General features: G+C 41.6%; 1 protein-coding gene across 1 annotated transcript; it reads right to left on the bottom strand.

Moving 5' to 3' along the window:
• Nucleotides 1-3085: 3085 nt before the first annotated feature.
• On the bottom strand, nucleotides 3086-20076 carry SLC25A33 (solute carrier family 25 member 33). The gene is made up of 7 exons (XM_065738023.1): nucleotides 20000-20076; nucleotides 12415-12594; nucleotides 8236-8313; nucleotides 8029-8129; nucleotides 6157-6223; nucleotides 4684-4961; nucleotides 3086-3874 (listed from the first exon to the last, which is right to left on the bottom strand). Exons 1-7 carry the CDS (start codon nucleotides 20047-20049, stop codon nucleotides 3672-3674), a joined length of 957 nt encoding a protein of 318 aa, XP_065594095.1. The 5' UTR covers nucleotides 20050-20076; the 3' UTR covers nucleotides 3086-3671.
• Between the last annotated feature and the right edge of the window lie 812 nt (nucleotides 20077-20888).

The following is a 20888-nucleotide window of genomic DNA, read 5'->3' as shown; positions in this document are numbered from 1 at the left end:
CCCCTTCTGCGGTCCCTGACCAGTGCTGCCCTGTGAGCAATACACTGCAAATCACAGCCCCCTTCAGCCAAGGCACAGCATGGGAAGTGGAGCAGGAGCTAGAGAGCCCTGCAGGCTGTTTGCTACCAGCGGTTGAGAACTGCTACTCTAGGCGTTGCTCTGTCTTATTACATCGATAAACGCTATGGCTTCACAGAGATACTCTTGAGTCTGATGCCAGTCAGGCTCATCCAGAAGCTCTCCTCTAGAAAGCAAAGCAGCCCTTACCTGGGTCACCCTCAGCTCATCCAGATGGGAGTCACTGTGCTCACAGACCTGGAAGCAGTTGGCTTGATGGTCATGCCTTGCTTTTACATGAAGGTAAGAGGTAAGCCCTCCTCAAAGTGTGAGATTGATCCTGCCTCAAACTGCACAGCTGTTCTCCTGGTTGAAGAAAACACACAAAAAAACCCTTCAGTGCAACCAACAGAACAGCTTAAAATGTGGGAGAAGTTGTGCCAACACTGTGTTTTTAGAAAGCTAAAACTGAGCAGCAGTTTAGTTTAGAACTGAATTCAGCTGTTCAATAGCAGAAGGAAAAGCTCATCACAGACAAACACTGTGCTGGATGTAAGCTGTACTTCTAAGCTTAACCGTGGTTGGGGTCTTAACATCATTTCCATCTCCACACACTTAAGCATGGGAATGGATTACATGGAAGGAACAGTGGCTGTTTCCTCTTCATAAATGGCAGAGGGATGTAATTTTTCCATCTTTCTTCCATTGTTTAGCTCAATTATTTAGGGATTATTTTCTAAGACCAAATGAGAGTAGGAGGAAGTACAGCCCAGTCATTTGGCACATCAGGTCTTTCTGCAAGAAGTCCAGGCCTTGTACTCAAATTGTCTATTCTTTCTGCAGAAGGCCCTCCCTTCCTACTGACTGTATCTGTAATATCAGTCCAACCACAGATGCACTGTTTACCAAAAGTTTCCTTCTTAAAGGAACTAACAAGGAACTTGTGCAAAGCAATTATAAATCCTGGCAAGGGGCACAATCACAATACAATAAGTACTACAGCAATCAGTAAATGCAGGTAATTTTGAGGGATGTCACGGCAATCATGGTTGACCAAAGGAAGGCACTAAGTCTTTTAGCGTGAGGTTTTTGGGAAGATTGCCTACGGCTTCAAAAAACAAAGAAATGTTTCCAAAAGTTAAAATAACCAACCTGAGGAGCTCATACCATCACAGCAACTACGCGCTTTCAATTTCAGTTTAACTGTTTGTTTATGAACAGGAACTGACTTAGTTCTGGCCACACCCCAGCTCCAACAAATGAAGAGGAATTTTGCCACGGCTGGCAGTAAAGCTTCAAGAATAACTACAAAAATCCAGAACTCCTTTTTCCACCAGTACTAGCTGAGGCAAAAACCTATTCACTTTCTTCAAGTCCCAAACCCCTCAAAAGCATCATTTAATTCCCTCGTTCTTAAATGACTGGTATAAAGCAGTGTATGCATTTGACTGACACTGTCTAAGAGAGCCAGAATGCTGCGACTCCACAGGAATACCAATTCATAAAAGCAAACCTCAGAAAAGTTTCAGAGCAGCAGCACGTGTCCTGGTTCTTAAAATAGAAACAGCAATATGTGACAGTTTTGACTTCTGTAGAGACTAAAGCTTTCACTGCTCATCATCTTCATTAAATACAGCATCATCTCCATGTCAGTTTTTAGTTACTCAACTGTTTCTTATTTTAGCTTAAGGGTAACATGATACATTCTTTTCAGTGAAACATAATAGAAATCAGCTATTTCTGCTCTGTTTTGCCTCATTATGAGGCATACACACATTCTACCCTATTTGCACTGTGCTCCTCCATCACACTGATGTCAAATATGACATCAAGTACCAGTCACCAGTTAGGTTCAGCTAGGTTTGAACCCACTGTATTTCTGCAACCAGATATTAACCTGAAAGATTTCTCTTATAAAAGACAGCCCGACTCACTAACAGGCTGTTTCTTAATGCTTTGCATGATCCTTCGAAGTCTGAAAAACATCTCTGCTGTATGTGCTCCTTGAAGTCAAAGATGTCCATGAACACCTGCTTATGCTCAAGAACTCAACATCTGCTCAGACCATGAGAAGCTTATTGTTCAGTTCAACAGCAGGGAAGGCTGAAGCTGGGCTCAAATGCTGTAGTGTTTGCTTCAGCTGTCAAAGCAAATGACACTAATGAGCAGGAGAGCACAGAATAACCAAAGCAAAACGCAGATATACTTAAGTTCTAAAATATTTTATCCTGCTCTCTCAGGAACTATTATGCAGTCTATCTTTTAATCAGAAATTAATACTGGAATACAAGCAGTAAAGATATTACTGAAATTAAAAGCACATTTTAATACCCATGAGAGGACCAATCATATCAGTTATATAGGATATTGTATTTATAACTGAAAGGTAAGAAGTATATCATGACTACTGTTGTACAAGTCCCCTTCAATATTGTGTTTTTGGAGGGGGTTAGGCAGAGGTATTTATATGAGATATGTGTGCACTGTTCCAGCTATTGCACCAGACTGGCATATCTTTCTTATTTCTTTCTCTAAGAAATCAGGTAATGACAAAGAAAATATCTACACAGGCTTTGTGGGGTTTCTGGTGTTGACTCCAGTGACATGACCATGAGATAACAGGCCGTATCATTTCCACCAGAAGTGCTGCTTTACAAAGGCATCAAATAAAGAGGGATTTATTCCTGAATGTCATATTGTAAAGCAGAATTCAGAATTCATTCATAGCTTGTAATGTTTGGGACCTATCTTATCCTCTTTTCTACTTTCCAGGTCCCTAGCATTGACCGTTGAAGAATAAGAAAAATTCAACACAAGAAACAGCTCTGCAGTAGAAAAAGGCTTAGGTCAGGATACATGACTAAACTTAGTGCATCTCAGGGAATTTCTACAGGGCAGCCAGGCCTCAAACATGGACTGTCCTTACACTCACAGCTGTTCACAAAAGCAAGGTCTCAAAGCAGTTAGTCATGACAGGTCAGTCTGCAAACACTAGTGCATGGATGCACAGTGCTGTAACAAATGACATTTTACTGAAGAGCTTCCCACAATCTTATTTCAGCAAATTTTACTAGTGTGACTTTTCTGACAGATTCTGCTGTGCCACTTGAACGCTCCAGAATGTTCACACAGCAAGAAATGATGCACCATGAACAAACCAGAAGACCTCTCAAAGTTATTTGGGCATAAGCTTACTTTAGTGCTAAAAGATGACATGACACTAGTGGTACGAAGAAGTTTCAAACTTCCAAACCAGTTCTTCAGTTTTAATACAGTTTTAATGAACATCAGTCCAAGAGATCACTTGATGGTATGAGGTACATTCCTTGACCACAATGGCTGTGCTTAAGGAAAAGGACAAACATTCTTAAATTAAATAGTGTCATTTAACTTAGTAGCTGCTTAATTATCATTAAGTTAAAAAAAGTTATAATTAACTATTAACGTTAATGACTCAAAACCTTTCAGAAAGCATGAATCCAAAAGGAAAACATCCAGCAGGTGATCACAGACTTGTAGTTCTTCCACCAACAATGCAACCTGCATCAGTCATTAAGGACTATTTGTTCAATGAAGAAATTGGTCTACGGTCAGGAACAGCAGTCTTGGCTCTGCTACTTTGCACGGTCTTCTAACAGATACACAATTAACTCGTAAGTGGACAACACAATGGCTGTGTTTGGTATCTGCCGGATGAGTTGGGCAAAAAGTCCTCTGTAGAAGGCGAGATAGCCTTCCTCACGTGCTACCAGCCGTGCTGTCTGAATGAAAGTCTTGTACTTAGTGCCTTCTTCTCGCAGTCGTGTCCGTATGACCTCTGCAGAAAAGTGAAACGAGAGCCCAAGGTTAACAAGACTTACACCTGCCCAGAAACATGGCAAGATCAAGAAAGCATGTAAGGCCAAGTATATTAAAACTTCCCTGCACTCACTGCCTGCTAACCAGGGCTTTCAGACATGAAATCCTGCATGCATAGTCCTCTAAGCAAGAAGGAAAGTTAAAGATGAGTGACCTTCCATGTGAAAGAAATTGATTATTTGCTCGGTCAAGCTGCTACAGAGCTGAACACTTACATAGCCAATATTACTCTATAAAACCACAGTAACATTGACATTTATCCAGAAATGCCACTCTTCACTCGTTAAGTGTTTCCCACCTCTTGATTTGCATGCATGCACCCTTTTCTGAGTTTGTATTGCTTCAGATGTGAATTCAGTTAACCAGATGATCAGAGAACAAACCTTCACCTATTTATTCTTCTAAATACTTAACTTTCAAATACCACACAGTGCTATTATTCAGCCTGTCCCTAAACTAAACATATAAAAGCTCCCAGCAGCAGCTGGGACTCATATAGATGAGGCTACTAATGAGAATGGATGCAATAGGCACACAACTGTTTTTTGGCTTTTTTTTGGAGTAGTTTTGAAATGAGGAAATACTAGTCACTAACTGTGTAGCTAGACAGGAATAGTGGGAGCAGTACTAAAAATCTCAATGCACATGCCACAGTAACATGTATAGGCCACTCAAACAGACAGGAATTTTACAACCATAAAACTCATCATTTGTCTTGCATAAGAGGCAACAGCTGTTCTGAACTCACAAATGGAGAAGTTAACATACCATGTGGATAAGCAATACAAGAGGCACAGCCCTTGGAAACAGCAGCAGCAAGCATCAGTCCGAAGAAGTTCGTGGAGTTCCTTTCGGTTCCGTTAGAAGAGGGCAGCTGGACTTCCTTTAAGTGCTTTTTTAAACTTTCATAAATAGCAAAGCAAATAATGGTCTCAGAAATGCCAGCATAGGAGGCAGTCAGGCCCCTATAAAAACCACGGATACCTTCCATCTGGTAAACGTATCTAGCACACTGCAGAGCATTCATTGGTTTTGAACCTCTGACTCTAAAAAATAGAACAGAAAAGAATAAGATTAAAGCAAAAAAAAACAAAAACCTGACAGCTTTTAAGACTTTTCAAAACTACAGAAATGGTTCTCTATCAAGTTTTACTCCCAAAACCTTCTAGGAAAGCTGCATAGAGCAGGACTATTGTGCTGAGAATGCACTCTTGGCTTTGCAAATTCATACGTACATGTAATAATTCTTACAGCTCCAGCTCTATCAAGTCTGTGACAGCTCACATCAATGTTTTGAAAGACAATAAGTACTGAAGAGACTCTGCTTCATATTTAACTACTAATTCCACTTAAAGCCATCTTCAGCAGCCAAGATACATGTCTCCTATGCAAGAAACCATCTTTCATTTTAATAAGGCAGCATTCTGTTCAAAGGTGAGGCCCGTGAAGTGCTGGAATCGAGGCTTATAAATTATTTATAAGTGATGGTGTCATAAAGGATCTTGCTTATTTCATATAAGACATCCTTGCAGGAAAGAATTTCCATTCTAAGGAGTGACATTATTACCTGAATTCCTCATTTCTTCAATATCCACCAGTGACTGTGAATCACTCAACTGGAAGATATTACTGTCCAATTCCCTCTCTGCCTTCAGGATGTATGGTTAATTGTGATTAAATGCTAAGGAAGCATGAGAACATTAAACTACTGCAAAACATTCTTGCTGCCTCCAGAATACTGTCTGAAATAAAACAAAGCCTGCTTCATTCAAATTTAAATAACATCATTCTTCCTGCTTATTGCTACCTAACCTTGTATCAACAACCTTGGTGTGTTGCTGTAATACATGCACCTCTATGGTCTAGGGCCAGCAAAAGAGATGGTGCCAAGTGGGACAAGGACTGCAAGCCATGTTTGGCTTCCCACATGAGCTCCCCTGACCTTTCTGTAGCCTCTGTTATTGCTGTACCAGGGCACTTCAGTCCTTGATGTACTTAGCCTCAACACCAACCCCCGAGGTTCACAAGACATTTTAAAGCAGGGATCTGAGAGCAAATTCTGACTTACACCCACAACTTACACAGCCACCATGACCAGGATGGCAACTTCAAAGATGGAAGTGAGAAATGGGGAAACAGGGGAAGATCTACCAAAGTCTGAACAGCTATGAGAAAAACATCAATGTTTTCCAGAGGCTCCCTTAGCCATTTAATAGCATCTGATCTCCCTCAGTTACTCACTTCCGTTCCAGTTGCATTCTGGTTTTCACCATCCATATAGGATTCATCAGAGAATTGGTGATAAAGGCTGAAAAAGAGAAAAAAAAAACAGAGTATAGCTGAATTCAGGTCAGTGTATTGCCACTGTACAAGTATGAACTATATACACTGTGCAGTGACAGTTCTAAACAACATACACATGTAGCTTCTAGCCCATCCCTGGCCAGAGAACTGTCTTCTATTAAGCTTCACAAGACATCAACCAATGGCCTTAAGGGCTCTCTCCTTTTTGCACCCAAGTACTTCACGTCCCCAAAGATCACTGTAGGCAAGACAGCTCACTTACTGACTGGGTTTTAGAAAAACAGAAGGGGAAAACAAGCATTTGTTAGTCTCTTGCTTTCCCTAAGGCTCTAGGTGGTGCCATTGAGCTATCTCATTAACTGAATCCACCCACAATTATGGGGTTAGTTTGGCAAAAGTTTTTAATGATCACTCTGCTGACTGACACTTGAATTAGTGGAGCTGTTTTGCAGTATTCTTCCAATAAGAACAAGTTATTTCCCTATCCTGGGAGGAAAAAATACAAGAAACCAAAATAGTTTGGCTAAAACAGTGTCAAAGGTTTGCTGATATCTAATAACTTTTGCTTTAAACTGTTCAGAGATGCTTTATTCCAACTGAAATGCTATTAAAAGTTTATCCTCAGCAAACAAGAATTCAGAAGCATTTTGAAGCATCGAACAGTAAAACAGTTTCTCTGCAAATAAGGTAAGCTAAGAGCTAGCAAGCTCCATGAATAACTTTGTCATCCTCCAAGAGCTGATTTTAGAATACTTCACTAACACTGAAAGGTTCCCTGTCCTTTACAGATGAGCATCAGGTGATGCCACTATTCAGAGTTCTGTAGCTGTAATACTCGGTGTAGAGTTTTAAGATATTCTTATTTAAAAATAAGAATAAGCCTCAAGTTAAAATGCCTACTACTTCAGGCACTGTTCACATCCAGCAGAGCTCAGAAATAAAAAGCCACAGGCTTGCACAGGTTACAGAGCTGACTAATAGAAACCATACATATAGATCCAATCCATCTATGCATTTATTAGTCTCTACTGCAAAGTCTTGTTATTTTTTTTGCCTTTTCACATACACAAGAATTATGTTTTGGAAAGTTAGTCAAGGCTTCCTACAATTATAACACATAACTAACGTATGCAACAACTTTGTAACTTTAGATTGCAGAGATTGGTGAATATTCAAAATGGATGCTACAGAAGAGCAAATTTATCCCTTTTTAGTAACTATGAAACACCAATTTAAACTCTTCAGAGTGCACTCCTTAACAGTCTTCAAAGCAAGCTTGCCAAGTACTCCTGTCTGTTTGTTTGTGAGAGAACAAAATGTTTCCATACTCACAGATTTTATTTATAAACAGTCTCTGAACTTTGGCTTATTAAGAGTACCTGATACATACTGCTGTTTCATTATCTCAGTTACATCTCCTGATCTCATCCTTTTATGGAGATGACTGCTGGATATCTCTCATAGAAAGTAGATCCTCTATACCTAGCAAAATATACTGATATTTTCTGGATCTATAAACTTGTTCCTGTACAGATGTCACAATTATCCACAGAGCACAGTCAGGAAATATCTATTTTCCTGTACTGACAGACTCAAAGTCCAGTCCCTATCTTATGATTATTTCCATTCGTTTTCTAGCTACTGAGAGAGACAGAACAAGTCTTGTATTGATGAAAGCTTGAAATACATACTTTAAAAAATTAAGGTGCATCTCAGAACCATGCAGATAACAACACAAGCATAGCAGGTACTGTTAAGGGGCTGGAGTATTGCTGCAGACCATATGAAAGCTGAATTACAAACACATACCTGCAGAACCTGCAGAACAGACGTGTACAGTGTTGCTGTTGGGTACAAAGATGCCATTAAATTGCTCTTTGGCTTTGGAGTAGCATGCAAAATAGACAGCTCTGTGGAAAAACAAACCAAAAACAGAAGAAAAGCAATATAATACACATGACATCAAGTCAGGTTGATGCTTTAAATGTGTCTTTTAGCAATAGCTTAACTATTTACCTCGATGGTGCAACTCCAACCAAGTTTGGGCCCAAACCTCGGAAGAGTGACCTTGGTCCTTCTTTTTCCAGAATCGACCTTAAAATAAAAGCAAACAGAGGGAAAAAGGACAGTATTTAGGTTAAAAGTCACGCCCCTTATTCTGGCAGACAGTCAAAAGAAACGCGCTAAAGAAATCCACGTTAACTGTGAACTTATTAGTTTTCAAAATGCACAAAAGAATAAGAAAATTAGCAGGATTATACACTACTGAATAAAGGGCACTGTGCTGTATGACTTCAGTGTGCTTCAGGTGTCATATGACAGAAGGTTATAATTTCCATTTTTGAAAGCTGAAAGGAATTGAACTAAATAGTGTCATGAAGAATCAAATACTGGTTGACTGAAGAACAAAGAATACTTTTGTCATTCTCTGTATCCAAGAAATTTAAGCAATTTAGGAGTCTGTTGCCTGAATAGAGAAATAATAATAATAAAAAACCCAACACTCTTTCCCCTTTCACAATTAACTAGTCACATTTTTTTCCTATTGTGGAAGTTGAATGCTTCACTCCTCTACAAGCTGTTCCCCCAGGTACTTCAGAGTAACTTCTGGTTCTGAAGGCATTCAAAAGAGTTCACAGCATCACTCCAAAGGATGCTACAAACTACAGAGCTACTCCTGTACGTCACAATTTCATGACCAGGTGTAAAGCAGGAAGACAACCAAACGATGTTTTCCTGTAGTTCTGCAATTGCTACAGCCCAGGTTTCCAAAGCCATTTTCATCCATTTCTCCCCACATCTTAGAAGGCATGTTCAGCTTGGACTTCTGTGACAGTCCAGATGCCAAGTTCTATGCAATACCTGGTTCAGGTGTCTCACTGAAAAAGCCTTAACCTTACACAGTTATTTGCCTTATTAACAGGGTACATATTCAGAAGGACTAAATTAACACCTGAACACTGGTAACCAGCCAAGTATTCACCAGTGATAGCCAGGTATGGTCCAGTAATCACGAGACTCAGTGCACAGTCTGCTACAGTAGATGTCACTGAAATAAAAGCTCATCACGTGAAAGCCACGCAAGAAAATCCAGATAACACCAGGTTCCAGGGGAAGTTCACGTGCATCTGTTTGTACTGTCCAATTCTCAGAGTTTGCTTTCTAGGTCATTAGCACTGCTGGGACTGTTCCCTGCGGACTCCAAAAACAAGCTCATTTGACAGAAGAAGATGTATAGGAGCTTCTGAAGCGTTTTTTTTCTGCAGTGGAGTAGAACTTTCTGTGTAAACTCCAGAGCTGAGTGTCTCCAAGGAGACAGATCCACCAACTACTAGTTCTTTGTCATTTAACAGTCACGACTGCAGCTTCCAGCTGGGGTGACTCATGAGAATCTTAAACGGATTAGACAAAAACAGCCTGTCCTTCTGGAGTGCTTTCTATTCAGCAGCAGGCTTAACCTGCCCTCCTGAGAACCTACTTTTTTTTTTTTTCTATTTACAGCAGTTAAGGGGCTTTCACACTCAGCATCTTTAAATCTTATAGAATAATTTTATATGTAGGGCTCTAATGGGCTGCTTCCTTAGCCGTACAGTTTTCCTGAAACAGAAGATCCAAGTCACATCCAGTTTGGTCACATACACATGACCTGGATTGAGAAAGGGATGTAAGAGTATAAAAGACCTAACTTACTTCTCTTTCTTCATATGTTTGTGTTTTATCACAAAGATCACAATCAATAGCATTATTCACAGATGCTGTCAGCAAGGGAATGACAGATTGCATGATTAGTTCATTCTCATGTCTTAATTCTCTGAACTAAATAGGTCAAAAACGTGGTAATGCATGCAGCTGAGCAATTCCTCAAGTAAAACAAAATGAAGATTATAGTCATCACAGAAGTTCTGAGCTGAAGTGAAATCAAGATCTGTCAACCAAATTTAATGAGCTTAATAAATACATTAAAAGGTTGACCCAATTTTAACCCGTTTCTTCTCCCCCTAAGAGGGAGATCTTAGAAAAAGATGGGAAAAAGAAATAAATTAATGCCTCACATATTTAAGTTATCACTTCTTTTAGTTATAGCTGTCTGAACTCCAGTGCTGCAAGGTGAAAAAGTAGAAAGGGAAAGAAGAAACTCAAAGGCAATTGGCACTGCTTTATATTTTCAGTCACGAATTGCTGTAGTTTCACCTCTGAATATACAAAGCGTTTGGCATGAGAAAGAAGCTGTGTTTATAACAGAAACTCAAATCCCAGAATGACTCTAGGCATCTAGTTCTGCAGAGAATTTGAGTTAGCACTGTACTGTTACATAACTGTGCAGCTTCTCCTCAGGCAACCTGCCAAGTGTGTCGGCCTTACATAAATCATTCAACTTGTTTTGCTAGTCAGTATTTTCTTTGGCACTTCTATTACCTGATCTAAGCAGGACCTTTCTGCATTACCCCTGTGATATGCTCAATGATCCAAATAAACTCGATGCATTTGCATGAGGTCTGAACCATAACTTTGGGTTGTGGTCAATGGCTCTGTGTCCAAGTGGAGGCTGGTGGCAAGTGCTGTCCCCCTTGAGTTCATCTTAGGGCTGGTACTTTTTAACAGCTTTATCAGAGACATAGACAATATGATCAAGTGCATTCTCAGCAGGTTTGTGGATGACACCAAGCTGAGTGGTGCATTTCATAGAACAGAAAGAAGGGATTTCATCCAAAGGGACTTGAACAAGCTTGAAAGGTAGAACCACGTGATTTTAATGAAGGAAGCCAAGTACAAGGTGCTGCACTTCAGTCAGGGCAATCCCAGGTATGTACACAGACTAGGAGAACTCTCTGAAAGCAGCCTTGCCAAGAAGGACTTGGAGGTCCTGATAGATGAAAAAGTTAACATGAGCCAACAGCGTGCACTTGTGGCACAGAAGGCCAACTGTAGCATACAGCCAGTTCCTGGGCTGCATCAAAAGAGGGGTGCCCGATAGCTCGAGAGGTGGTTGTCCCTCTCTACCCTCATGAGGCCCCATCAGGAGTACTGCATCCAGGTCTGGGGTCCCCTGAACAAAAAAGATGTGAAAAAACTTTTTGGAGCAGGTCCAGAGGAGAGCCACACACACACGAGCAGAGAGCTGGAGCACCTCTCCTACGAAGACAGGCTGAGCTTATTCAACCTGGACAGAGAAGGCTGTGGCGAAACCTCATTGTGGTCTAACAATACCGCATGGAGAGGGTTGCCTCTTCTTATGTACAGAATTCAGCACTCAATCTTGTTAAACTTCCTGCAGTTGGTGACTGTCTGGCAATCTGATTTGTTTACATGTCTCTGCAAGGCCACCCCACTTTTCAATGGAGTCAACAGCTCCTCCCAATAATATAAGGGATCAGAGAATTCTGGAGGTCAACTGGTTCAAATTAGTGCTCAAGCAGGGTCAGTTTCGAAGACGGATCAGTGACTGGCACATATAAAATGCAGAGATCCAGAAACCCCATTAGAACACTGGCACATTAAGGAGGAGGAAAGGCTAGAGATTCTAACCTACACATGAAGCTCTGAAGAGAGAGGAATCAAAATTTCACTCCATCAACCTGATAAATAGCATGGGCAGCAACAGTAACAAGTATCATTCCAGCTACATAGAGAAGCCTGGGAACGGGTCCAGGAAAGAGAGAGTGCATAGTTCATTCAGTCCTTCAACCACTGAGCCAAGAATTGGCCTCAGCTAGAAAGGATTACCTGTTTCATTGCTCAAAGTCTTCCTGTTGTTTATTTAATAATTAAAAAAAAAAAAAAGGCCTTTTCCACCAGAATATTTTCTGATAGTTCCTGCAAGCTAAAGCACATAAAATGCAGTTTGGAGAACGCAGTGTGTATTGACTCCTAGAATAATAGTATCTACAAAAAAAACCCAAACTCAAAAGTAGACTTAAAAATAACACTTCTGGACACTTACTCAAATCAGTGTGCTTCAGAAAGCTTCTGAGTGCCAGGAATCAAGTTCTGTGGAAACCTAAAGGAACACTCAGGGTCTTCATTTATGTATTTTTAAAAGAATGATCTTTCTAATGTCGAATCCAAAAGCCTAACTGACAAGTATTCTTTCAGTGCAAGTCCAGAGCAAAATTTGCATTCCTTGATTGAACTGAGGAATAGAAACTCAGATCACTGTGTCAATTAACATCGAAAGACCAGAGAAACAGTACTCACTTAAGAACGCTGAAGAGCCCAGGTGAAACAGATGTTGGCCTGACCATTCCTTCACCACTGATGGTCCCCAGCTGGACTTGTGGGTAATAGACAGCCCGGAAGGCTAGCTTTGAAGATTGGAGCCTAGTCTTTATTACTTCTAAGGGACAAGTAAATATGGCACCAACTGTTCCTCCACACCTGTAAAACAGAATTTAAATAGAAGACAGTCAATAAAATATAGCTGCACAGACGTAAGTTACAAGAGCACAGAGCAAAAATAAAAACACTGAAGAACTGACTCCAATTGCTCCACACTGTAGATAAATTAACAGGAAGCAGGGCTGTTTTCACTGCAGGCAAGGGAGATGTTTCCCAAGCCCTGGGGGAGGGAAGAAAAGGTTGAGAAACACTTATGATGATCCCATGTAGTGATGAGGTTGGAGAAGTGAAACACAAAAACAATATCCAACTCCAATAAAACTCCATGACAGATCATCTGCTGGTCCCGTATTCTGTCAGGACCTGGAATTCTGCCTGTGAAAACTTCAGAGGCACCCATGTTTCAGAGGTTGTTGTCCTAATACAGACATATTCTTGGACGGATTTTTCCTATGGGAAGCAGGAAGCTGGCAGATGAGCACAAGTGACTGGGGATTAAGAAACTGTACATGAAATCACAGCAATATAATCCTTCACCATTTTAATTATTATCATTACAACAGCTCTACTGTAAGTTAGGTTCTCTTAAATAAAACAATGGGGATCAACATTTCCAGCGTGGGGAAGTTGTAAGGATGCTAGAGAGGATGGGAAAACACAACAGGGCATGCTGCTGTTCTTTAGGCTACTGAAGAATATCAGATTTCCCATGGCTTGATAACAGAAGCACAGCAATATTACATACGTACACAGATTATAGAATCATAAAATCATTCAAGTTGGAAGAGACCATCCAATCCAACTGTCCACCTACCACCAATACTGCCCACTAAACCATGTCCCTCAGTGCAAATCTACCCTTTCCTTAAACACCTCCAGGGACAGTGACCCCACCACTTCTCTGGGCAGCCTGTTTCAGTGCCTCACCATTCTTTCAAAGAAGAAATCCTTCCTAACATCCAAGTTGAGAAACTGAATACAAAACTAGGATGTCTCAGGGCATGGGAAGGCAGATGAGATGGCTCAGGCTGCACTATAAGCAGCAGCCAGGCATTTTCCAAGGCAAGTTCTGAAAGGAAGGTTAAATTTCTCCAAGATAAGGAGAGTGTCAGTGAGCTGGAGTGTATCACACCTCCCTTGCCCAGCTTGCCCTATGATAACAGCTGTTGTGTTGAAAACTTAATGCTGATGAAACAAGTACAAGGCTGGTTGATGGGCGATGTCAGTGACACACCTCTGAATTGAGCATACTCGTGGAGGCTGTGGACTGGTGTGACTCAATGAATGTTCTTCTTGTTCTTGGGCTTCTTCAACACCTTTAACCCATGATCTCTCAGTAACTATTTGGCTATATAACTGAAAAGCAAGCTTCTAGCCACCAGCCATCTGTTGCTACAAACTCACCTAATTCACACTCCTGACACACAGCTCTACTATAAAAAAATAGATTTGAAGACATATTAGAAATTAAACAATCCTGAATGAGGGTTGACAATTTCCAGGAACCATCTTTTTATGTTACCCAGGGCTGACTGTTTTTTACAGTAGAGTTTCACACAATGAATTAAATGTTCTGAACTACACTGAGCAGGAAAAAAGGTTCCAAAAGCTCTCGTTACACCTTTCCTGAGGTGGGCTAAGGTTGCCAATGAGGACCACATGTCAGCTTCTCATTGAGACTGGGATGCTATCTGAATTGTGATGGAACACCACCAGCAGCCATTACTTCAATTACTGGTGCACAAAAGAGCTCCAAAATCGTCTTGATATAAAACCAGTCTGTCCCTTCTGTCCAACCTGACAATTAAAAATAACTCTGAGGATGATGAAAAAGAGCACTATATCTTAGTTTTATTAAGCTAACGTGTTTCGATTCAGGAAGACGTAGGAGTTCAGATTTGGGGGGTTTTTTTGTTTGTTTTTTCTTCCAAGGGCACTTCCTACAGCTCAACGGATTGACAAGGAAATATTTTTTGTTTATACAAGTATCTAAGTATTTTATTCCTTTGAAAACCTGTGTTTAGACTTTCCTTAGAAAACAGCACGGGTCAACATCCTAACTTTCTCTGACGTTAATTTCAATTTTTGATTTAAGTAATTTTCCATGAGAGGGAGAGGAAGAAAAAACCTAATCCTACCCTTTGATGTGTACATAAAGAAGTACTTGCTAGAGTTGCACATGTATGTCTGGGAACAGACAACTACAAAAGGTTGTTAATAAAGGTACTAACATGTATTTTCTATATGTGAACCACTTCACTAGGAATATCACTTTTAAGCACAAGGAAGAAGGTAAAGATTGGCAAAAAATAAATGCAGCTCTAGATATTTACTAGTTTATAACTGCATGATCTGATGCTTGCTCAGACAGTATGTCTTGTATTAGACACTAACAATTCTTGGCCAAAACCGAGGCTCCTGGATTCTGAACACTGTATTTCAGATACAATTATCAAACACAATAAACTGATATTACCAAGCCTGAGAACCTGATCTAACAGCAACACTTCTATGAGTTTCTCCTCTAGGGTCCTGCTTCCTCGCTTCGCTGGTTAAAGGAGAGAAAACCAAAATGAGAATATCTTTACATTCAGAGTGACAAATTCTATAAGAAAGCACTTTGCCTTAATCCCTTTCATACCACTAAGATTTGACTGTTGAATAAAGTCACAAAGTTGTTTATGGAACTAGGTGTGTAGCAGCTGACGTTGTGTCACTTGGATCAAGAGTGACAGTGTTCACAGAGACCTTATCAGATCTCTGATTATTCAGTGTACTGAACAGGGCTCGGACACAAGCCTTTTGTTCTGCCAACACCACTCATCCGTTTCTCCTTCCTGTAAGAAGCTTCTCATGTTGCTCACGTGCCTCAGCCCAGATCCTGGGAGAAACAGAAAGGTCAGGAATGGTTCCTCCAGCAAAACCTTTCATGTTCCCAGAGCTCAGAGCTTTAAACCTAAGGAGGAAGTGTTCTGAGAGTTCCTCTTGCAGATCCATACTGCCACTCCCCCACTACATATATTCAAATGTATATAATTAACACCCAAATAATCATCATACTCAAAAATAAAAGTCTGAGCGATTTCTATGAAAATAATTTGACACTAGATACAAACTACACTGCTGTGTTTTCTATCCTCGTATTATTATCAGAACAATATTTTCTCAGTAACACTTCACAAATTCAGGACACTGTAATTCCATTTGCCTTTTCTGACCCCATACCAGCTGCTCAGGCAAAGTGACATCTTGCCACAACACTTTTTAGCCCCTCTGGCATGTTCCCTCCTCCATCAGCTGTCTTCTTTGCTTCATGGCTCACTGCCTGAATTTCATCCTTTTAGTTTGATAATCTGGTTAATTTATGCAGAGTTGAATATTTAAGTACTTCTGGGAACGTATATGTAATCCCCTGATATTCAACACAATGAATTAGTATCTGCATCATTAGTTTTAACAGATCAGAGTTAATGTTGTCAGCGTGGCATTTAAGAAAAAAGCATCATCTAATGGAGCAATCCTCAGAATGTCAATAGGATGCATACATTATATCCCAAATATAAATACACAGCAGATAGTTCAACTAGGGACTCAGCTGTATTGGACATCTTGTTCAGATGAGCTGATTTTCCTCTTCGTGGGAATTTGTTTCTATCATATCCTGGTGTTGCTCTGTTCCCTAAGAGATGGCTGAATACCATGCTGTGCATAGAAGAAATATTTCATATTCCTAGGGTGTTCCAAATACCTTCATCTGGGAAGGAAAAACAACCACCAGCCTCTCTTAGCTACATGAACAGACCTAAACCCTCAAAGACCCAACTGTGAACACGCAGCCAAATACATTACATTTGGGAAGATGGAGGTACTGCCTCGAATGCAGCTTTAAGCTTTAATTCTGATTAGGATGAGGCTTTTAATGAGATACCAGTGCAGAGCTACAGCTCCAGAGGGGGTGGGCAGTGCTCACCACACTAACCTCCTGCTAAAAGCCCAACAATCCCTAAGTATCCCTCCAGTCCAAAGGCAGAGACCTGCTCAAAACCAAAACACCAGGGTATGCTATCTTTTTTTACAAAGTCCACCCACAATACACCAATGACTTGCATTTGAAATAAACTCCCAGCACCTACTAACACAACTGATACAGATGATGCCACGTATCTTAATGAAGAGCAGGGATTATTTAATTTGGTGCTACTGACTGGGCCCCTCTGATGGATGCAGGACTGTGTCCTGCTGAATTCAGTGGCACTACCAGCACAAAGCACTGTGCTGCAGTAACAGTGCATCTGCTTTCCTCGAAGGCAAACTGAGATGAGCAGCCTTCCCCATTGTTTTATTTGTAATAGGAACTTAATTTTGTTCTCCTGACATATGCTGCATGGCCCAGTATGAAATGCACAGCATGAACAGCAAAGCAGGTCACATATCTGATATTTCAGTATTGCATCAAGAGTGCAAACAACGTGAGGTGCTGCATTCCCAGAAGCCATAGGAAATCATCTTCAAAACAATACAGGCTGTTCTTTACAATTTTGAGATATTAAGCATTTACAGCACCTCCAGCAAATAAAGCTGTCACAGGTGTGCATACTGTTGCAAGCTCTTGGTGTTGCCCAGGCTGATGCACTGTTACTGAATTACATCAAGCAGATGAGAACCTATGGAGAGCTAAAAGACAGCTGATCTCATTATCAGCTTAAGGGTATGCTGAACCCTATGCAGCCTAACAGAAACAAACACTTCATGTGAAGGCTGTTTCTCTCCATTCTACAGATGGAAACAGTGGGTTTGTCAGCATTAGCAAATCGCTTAGAGATCCTTTCCTAATGACACTTCCAGCTCCTCTCCAGGTGGCCTAGGGAAGCTTTGCTTGGTGTCTCAGATTGCCTTTCACACCAATAACAGCAAAGGAGTTGCAGTTAAGCCTCAACAATAGACAGAAAAGACGACACAAATGTGATTTTGTTCGTAAAAACAATTTCCCTGTTTCAGTAAAAAACCCATTCTGGAGGTTCAAGAATAGACATCACTCAGTAGCTATATGAAACAAAGGAATTTGCTCAGTTTTTGCTCTGCATGTTCTGTAATAGGCACTGCAGCCTCTAATGATCACTTCTTAGCAAATCCCTGTAGCAAACAATGTTATTACAGCTGGGATGACAAGATGGAGTCACCTCTGCTGAAGCCTGAGCCGGAGTTCTCCCCCAAACAAAATAAGCAAGAACTCCACTGACTTCAGCAGGATAGGAGGAACCCAGACTTGAAAACAGCATGCATTTGTTGTGTAACATAAGCATCATTCTGTTTGTTGCTTCTGAATTCTTTCCTGCCCTCAGAGTCCTCTTCCCATCAATATCCCAAGACCTTTTGGTCTGCTGTTGTTACTGTAAATCTTAAAATGGACAAACAAGCAAGAGGAAGTCAACAACTCTGTTTCTGCCTGTGAGTTAACTTGCCTTTTTTGTGCACATGTAAGGACATCATACTGCATTTCCTGACACAACACCCCATGCTCACCTTTGCAAGAAGCTATTGTAATACTACTAATAAATCACTGTCAAAATTATTTAAGTGAATGAGCTTTTCTAGCTTCATCTGCAAAAAAGTAATTTATCATGGAACAAAGCTCAGCATCTTGCACACCTTATAATGCAGTGTGAGCTTCCAGGACTTTCTTCCACAGAAAGGGATAATTTTATCCAGGGTCCTGGTTCTGCAGGTTCTGTATTGTGGGACACTGCATCACAATACAACCCATTTACTGCAGTAGCACTCTAAGCCACGATGTTCAAACATCTTTGGAAAGACCAAGGAAGGACCTCAACAGAGATTGTTGCTCAAAGAGTAACACAACTATTCTAAAACTCTGAAGCTGAACACCTTGGGTGACAGTTTGAAGCTGGCATTCAGTTTGCTGTCCCATTCAGTGAGCCCTAAGAAGTCCACATTTCTCATCTGAACGGCAGAGGTAATAGCGTTAGTAAGTATATACAATCAGAAGATGCAAGCACAGGGCTATGGGCAGGGATGCACACTGAAATCAGCTGCTGGGACAGCAGGTGGGCAGGTAATGCATTACACACACATACCATTATCTGCTCAGGGCAAACATTTCAGCATTAGCTGGTGCACAAGGAGAAAAACTACTTCTGCTGTCTCACTGTCCTTCTGGTAACATCACAGTCAGACAAATGACAGGGCATTTTTCTGTGCCTTCTGAAATAAGAACAGGCTCAGAACAAGAACCAGCTTCCACAGTGAACCTGTAAAGGCCCATATGCCCTAGAAGACCATCTCTCTCTCCTTCATGTTATACTTTCATAACTGTTTTAAAAATGGATCAATCTCATTGTAACTAAGATGCCAGTGTGATGTTCTCTATTGTGTTTCTGTTCTTTCTGCCCACACTCCATCAAAACCAGCTTGGAACTAATGATTTTCTAGTTATAGTGCAGAAAATGTTTATTAGGATCCTTAGAGAAAGCAGAAGCTGTTACAGAACGACTATGGAAGATGCTGAACATTCAGAGCTAAATTAAAACCAACTAGTTTACAATTCCAATTTATTTATTGTGCAAGGAGTTACATGAGGACACCTAGAGTTCTGGAGAGGCATCGTTACTATCCAAACAGGCTGCATGGGTACCTCCAGGTCCAGCTCCTGGCGCAGGCTCCAGGCACTACCCTAATGCTAGCAGAGAGTGGAAAAACAAGAGAGTACTTACAACAGTATAACTATTTTAGCCAGCAGAAGAACGGCCAAGTGTCTGAAAGACTTGCCTTTGTTGGCTTTGATATTTGGATTAAATGAACTTACTGCTCCACAGCCACCCTCCTCTCTCAGAAGCAGCAATTGCTGCTATTAAGCAGATTAACAATAGATTTCATGTGGGCTAACGAACTTTGTCAGCGGAGCACTACAGACATCCCACTGCTCAGTGAGCTCAGACCGTTAAAAAACAAAAAGATTTCTGACACGGATGGAGCTACACATGCCTCATAGGTGGGTGGACTATATTTTTATGTGTGTATATATATATATATTTACACATTATAACGATTTTACTGGACTTCAGCTAAAATTTCTGAGTTATTTCACAAGGGTGGGGGTTTGGGTTTTTTTTCCATCTTTTTCATCCCAATCAACAAACTCACAACCCCTCGAAAGAGCTAAGAGAAAGCAGCAGCCCAGCACGCCAGGCCCATCATGCAGAAGCACCGGGGCCTTCTCTACCTCTCGCTTTCCCCTGCATTGAGTACTCTCTTTCTGCCGTAACCCCACGGCTCAGGAAGGCAGCGGACACCCACCCGTCCTCCGGAGCGGCCGCGGCCCATCACGGCGCGGTGCCGTGATTCTGAATCAAAAGCACCGAGCGCTTCAGCACTGCGACCGCGTACCGGGAGCGGGGAGCAGAACCGCCCGCCCCTCCGCACTCACCCGCCGGCGAAGAGATGCAGCAGCGTGTTCTCCTGTGGGCCGCCCGCCATACCGCCGCAGGCTCCGGTTGCCCGGCCGCCCGCTGCCAACAGAGGCCGGCTCGCGGCGCGTGCACGTGACGCCGGCGGGCGGCGCTCAGCGCGTCACACGAGCGCGCACGACGCGTCGGGACTGCTCTCGTTCGGGCAAATGGGTCCTCTGGTTTTGCAGTTACGCGAGAAAATAAGAGGACCCCCCCCCCCCCCCCTCCTCGCCTCAGTTATTTCACTGATCCAATCACGGAATCCACCGCAACTTCCACTCACGGGTTCAAAACCTGCAGCTTCCCCTTGGCACACCTGGATCTGATCCAGGGCTATTTCTGAGGGCGGCTTAAAACCAAAAGACGAAGCAGTACCTGCGTCCACGCTGGGGGCAGTGCTTTTGGGGAGGGTCCTCAGTCTCCAAGAACAGTCCTTCTAGACCTTTCTGTGTCTTCTGAGGCGATCAATGCTGAGCTGCTATACAGGACTTGTACCTCTCAGAGATCTTGTGTGGTGGCTGAAGGGTAACGGCTTACTGAAATAAAATTAGTCTATCGGCTGTCTACAGGGCTTGCTGAGACTAAGGAATGAGTGCAGCATTAAGCATCTGAAGGCAAATCGCTGCTCGGGGTATCTGGCCTCCACACAACGTGGAATCCAGAGGGTCCCAAGCTGTCGTCAATGTTCCACCAAGTTAGTACTTGTAATGAGGTAGAACACAGACCAGAGGACCAGAAAGTGACATGGATTTGCTAGCTGTCAGTATTTCAAGCAAGCTGGGCCTGTCAAACACTGAAGAGCTTTCTTTAAAGTGTAATCCCAACAGATCATGCAAATTAATCTAAGAATAGAAAAAAAAATCGGAG

The sequence above is a fragment of the Cyrtonyx montezumae genome, unplaced genomic scaffold, assembly GCF_038088225.1.
Source record: "Cyrtonyx montezumae isolate F1298 unplaced genomic scaffold, pur_monq_1.0 scaffold_21, whole genome shotgun sequence".
NCBI lineage: Eukaryota > Metazoa > Chordata > Aves > Galliformes > Odontophoridae > Cyrtonyx > Cyrtonyx montezumae.
Note: the sequence above shows the minus strand (reverse complement) of the source record. Positions and strands in the feature narration are given on the sequence as shown.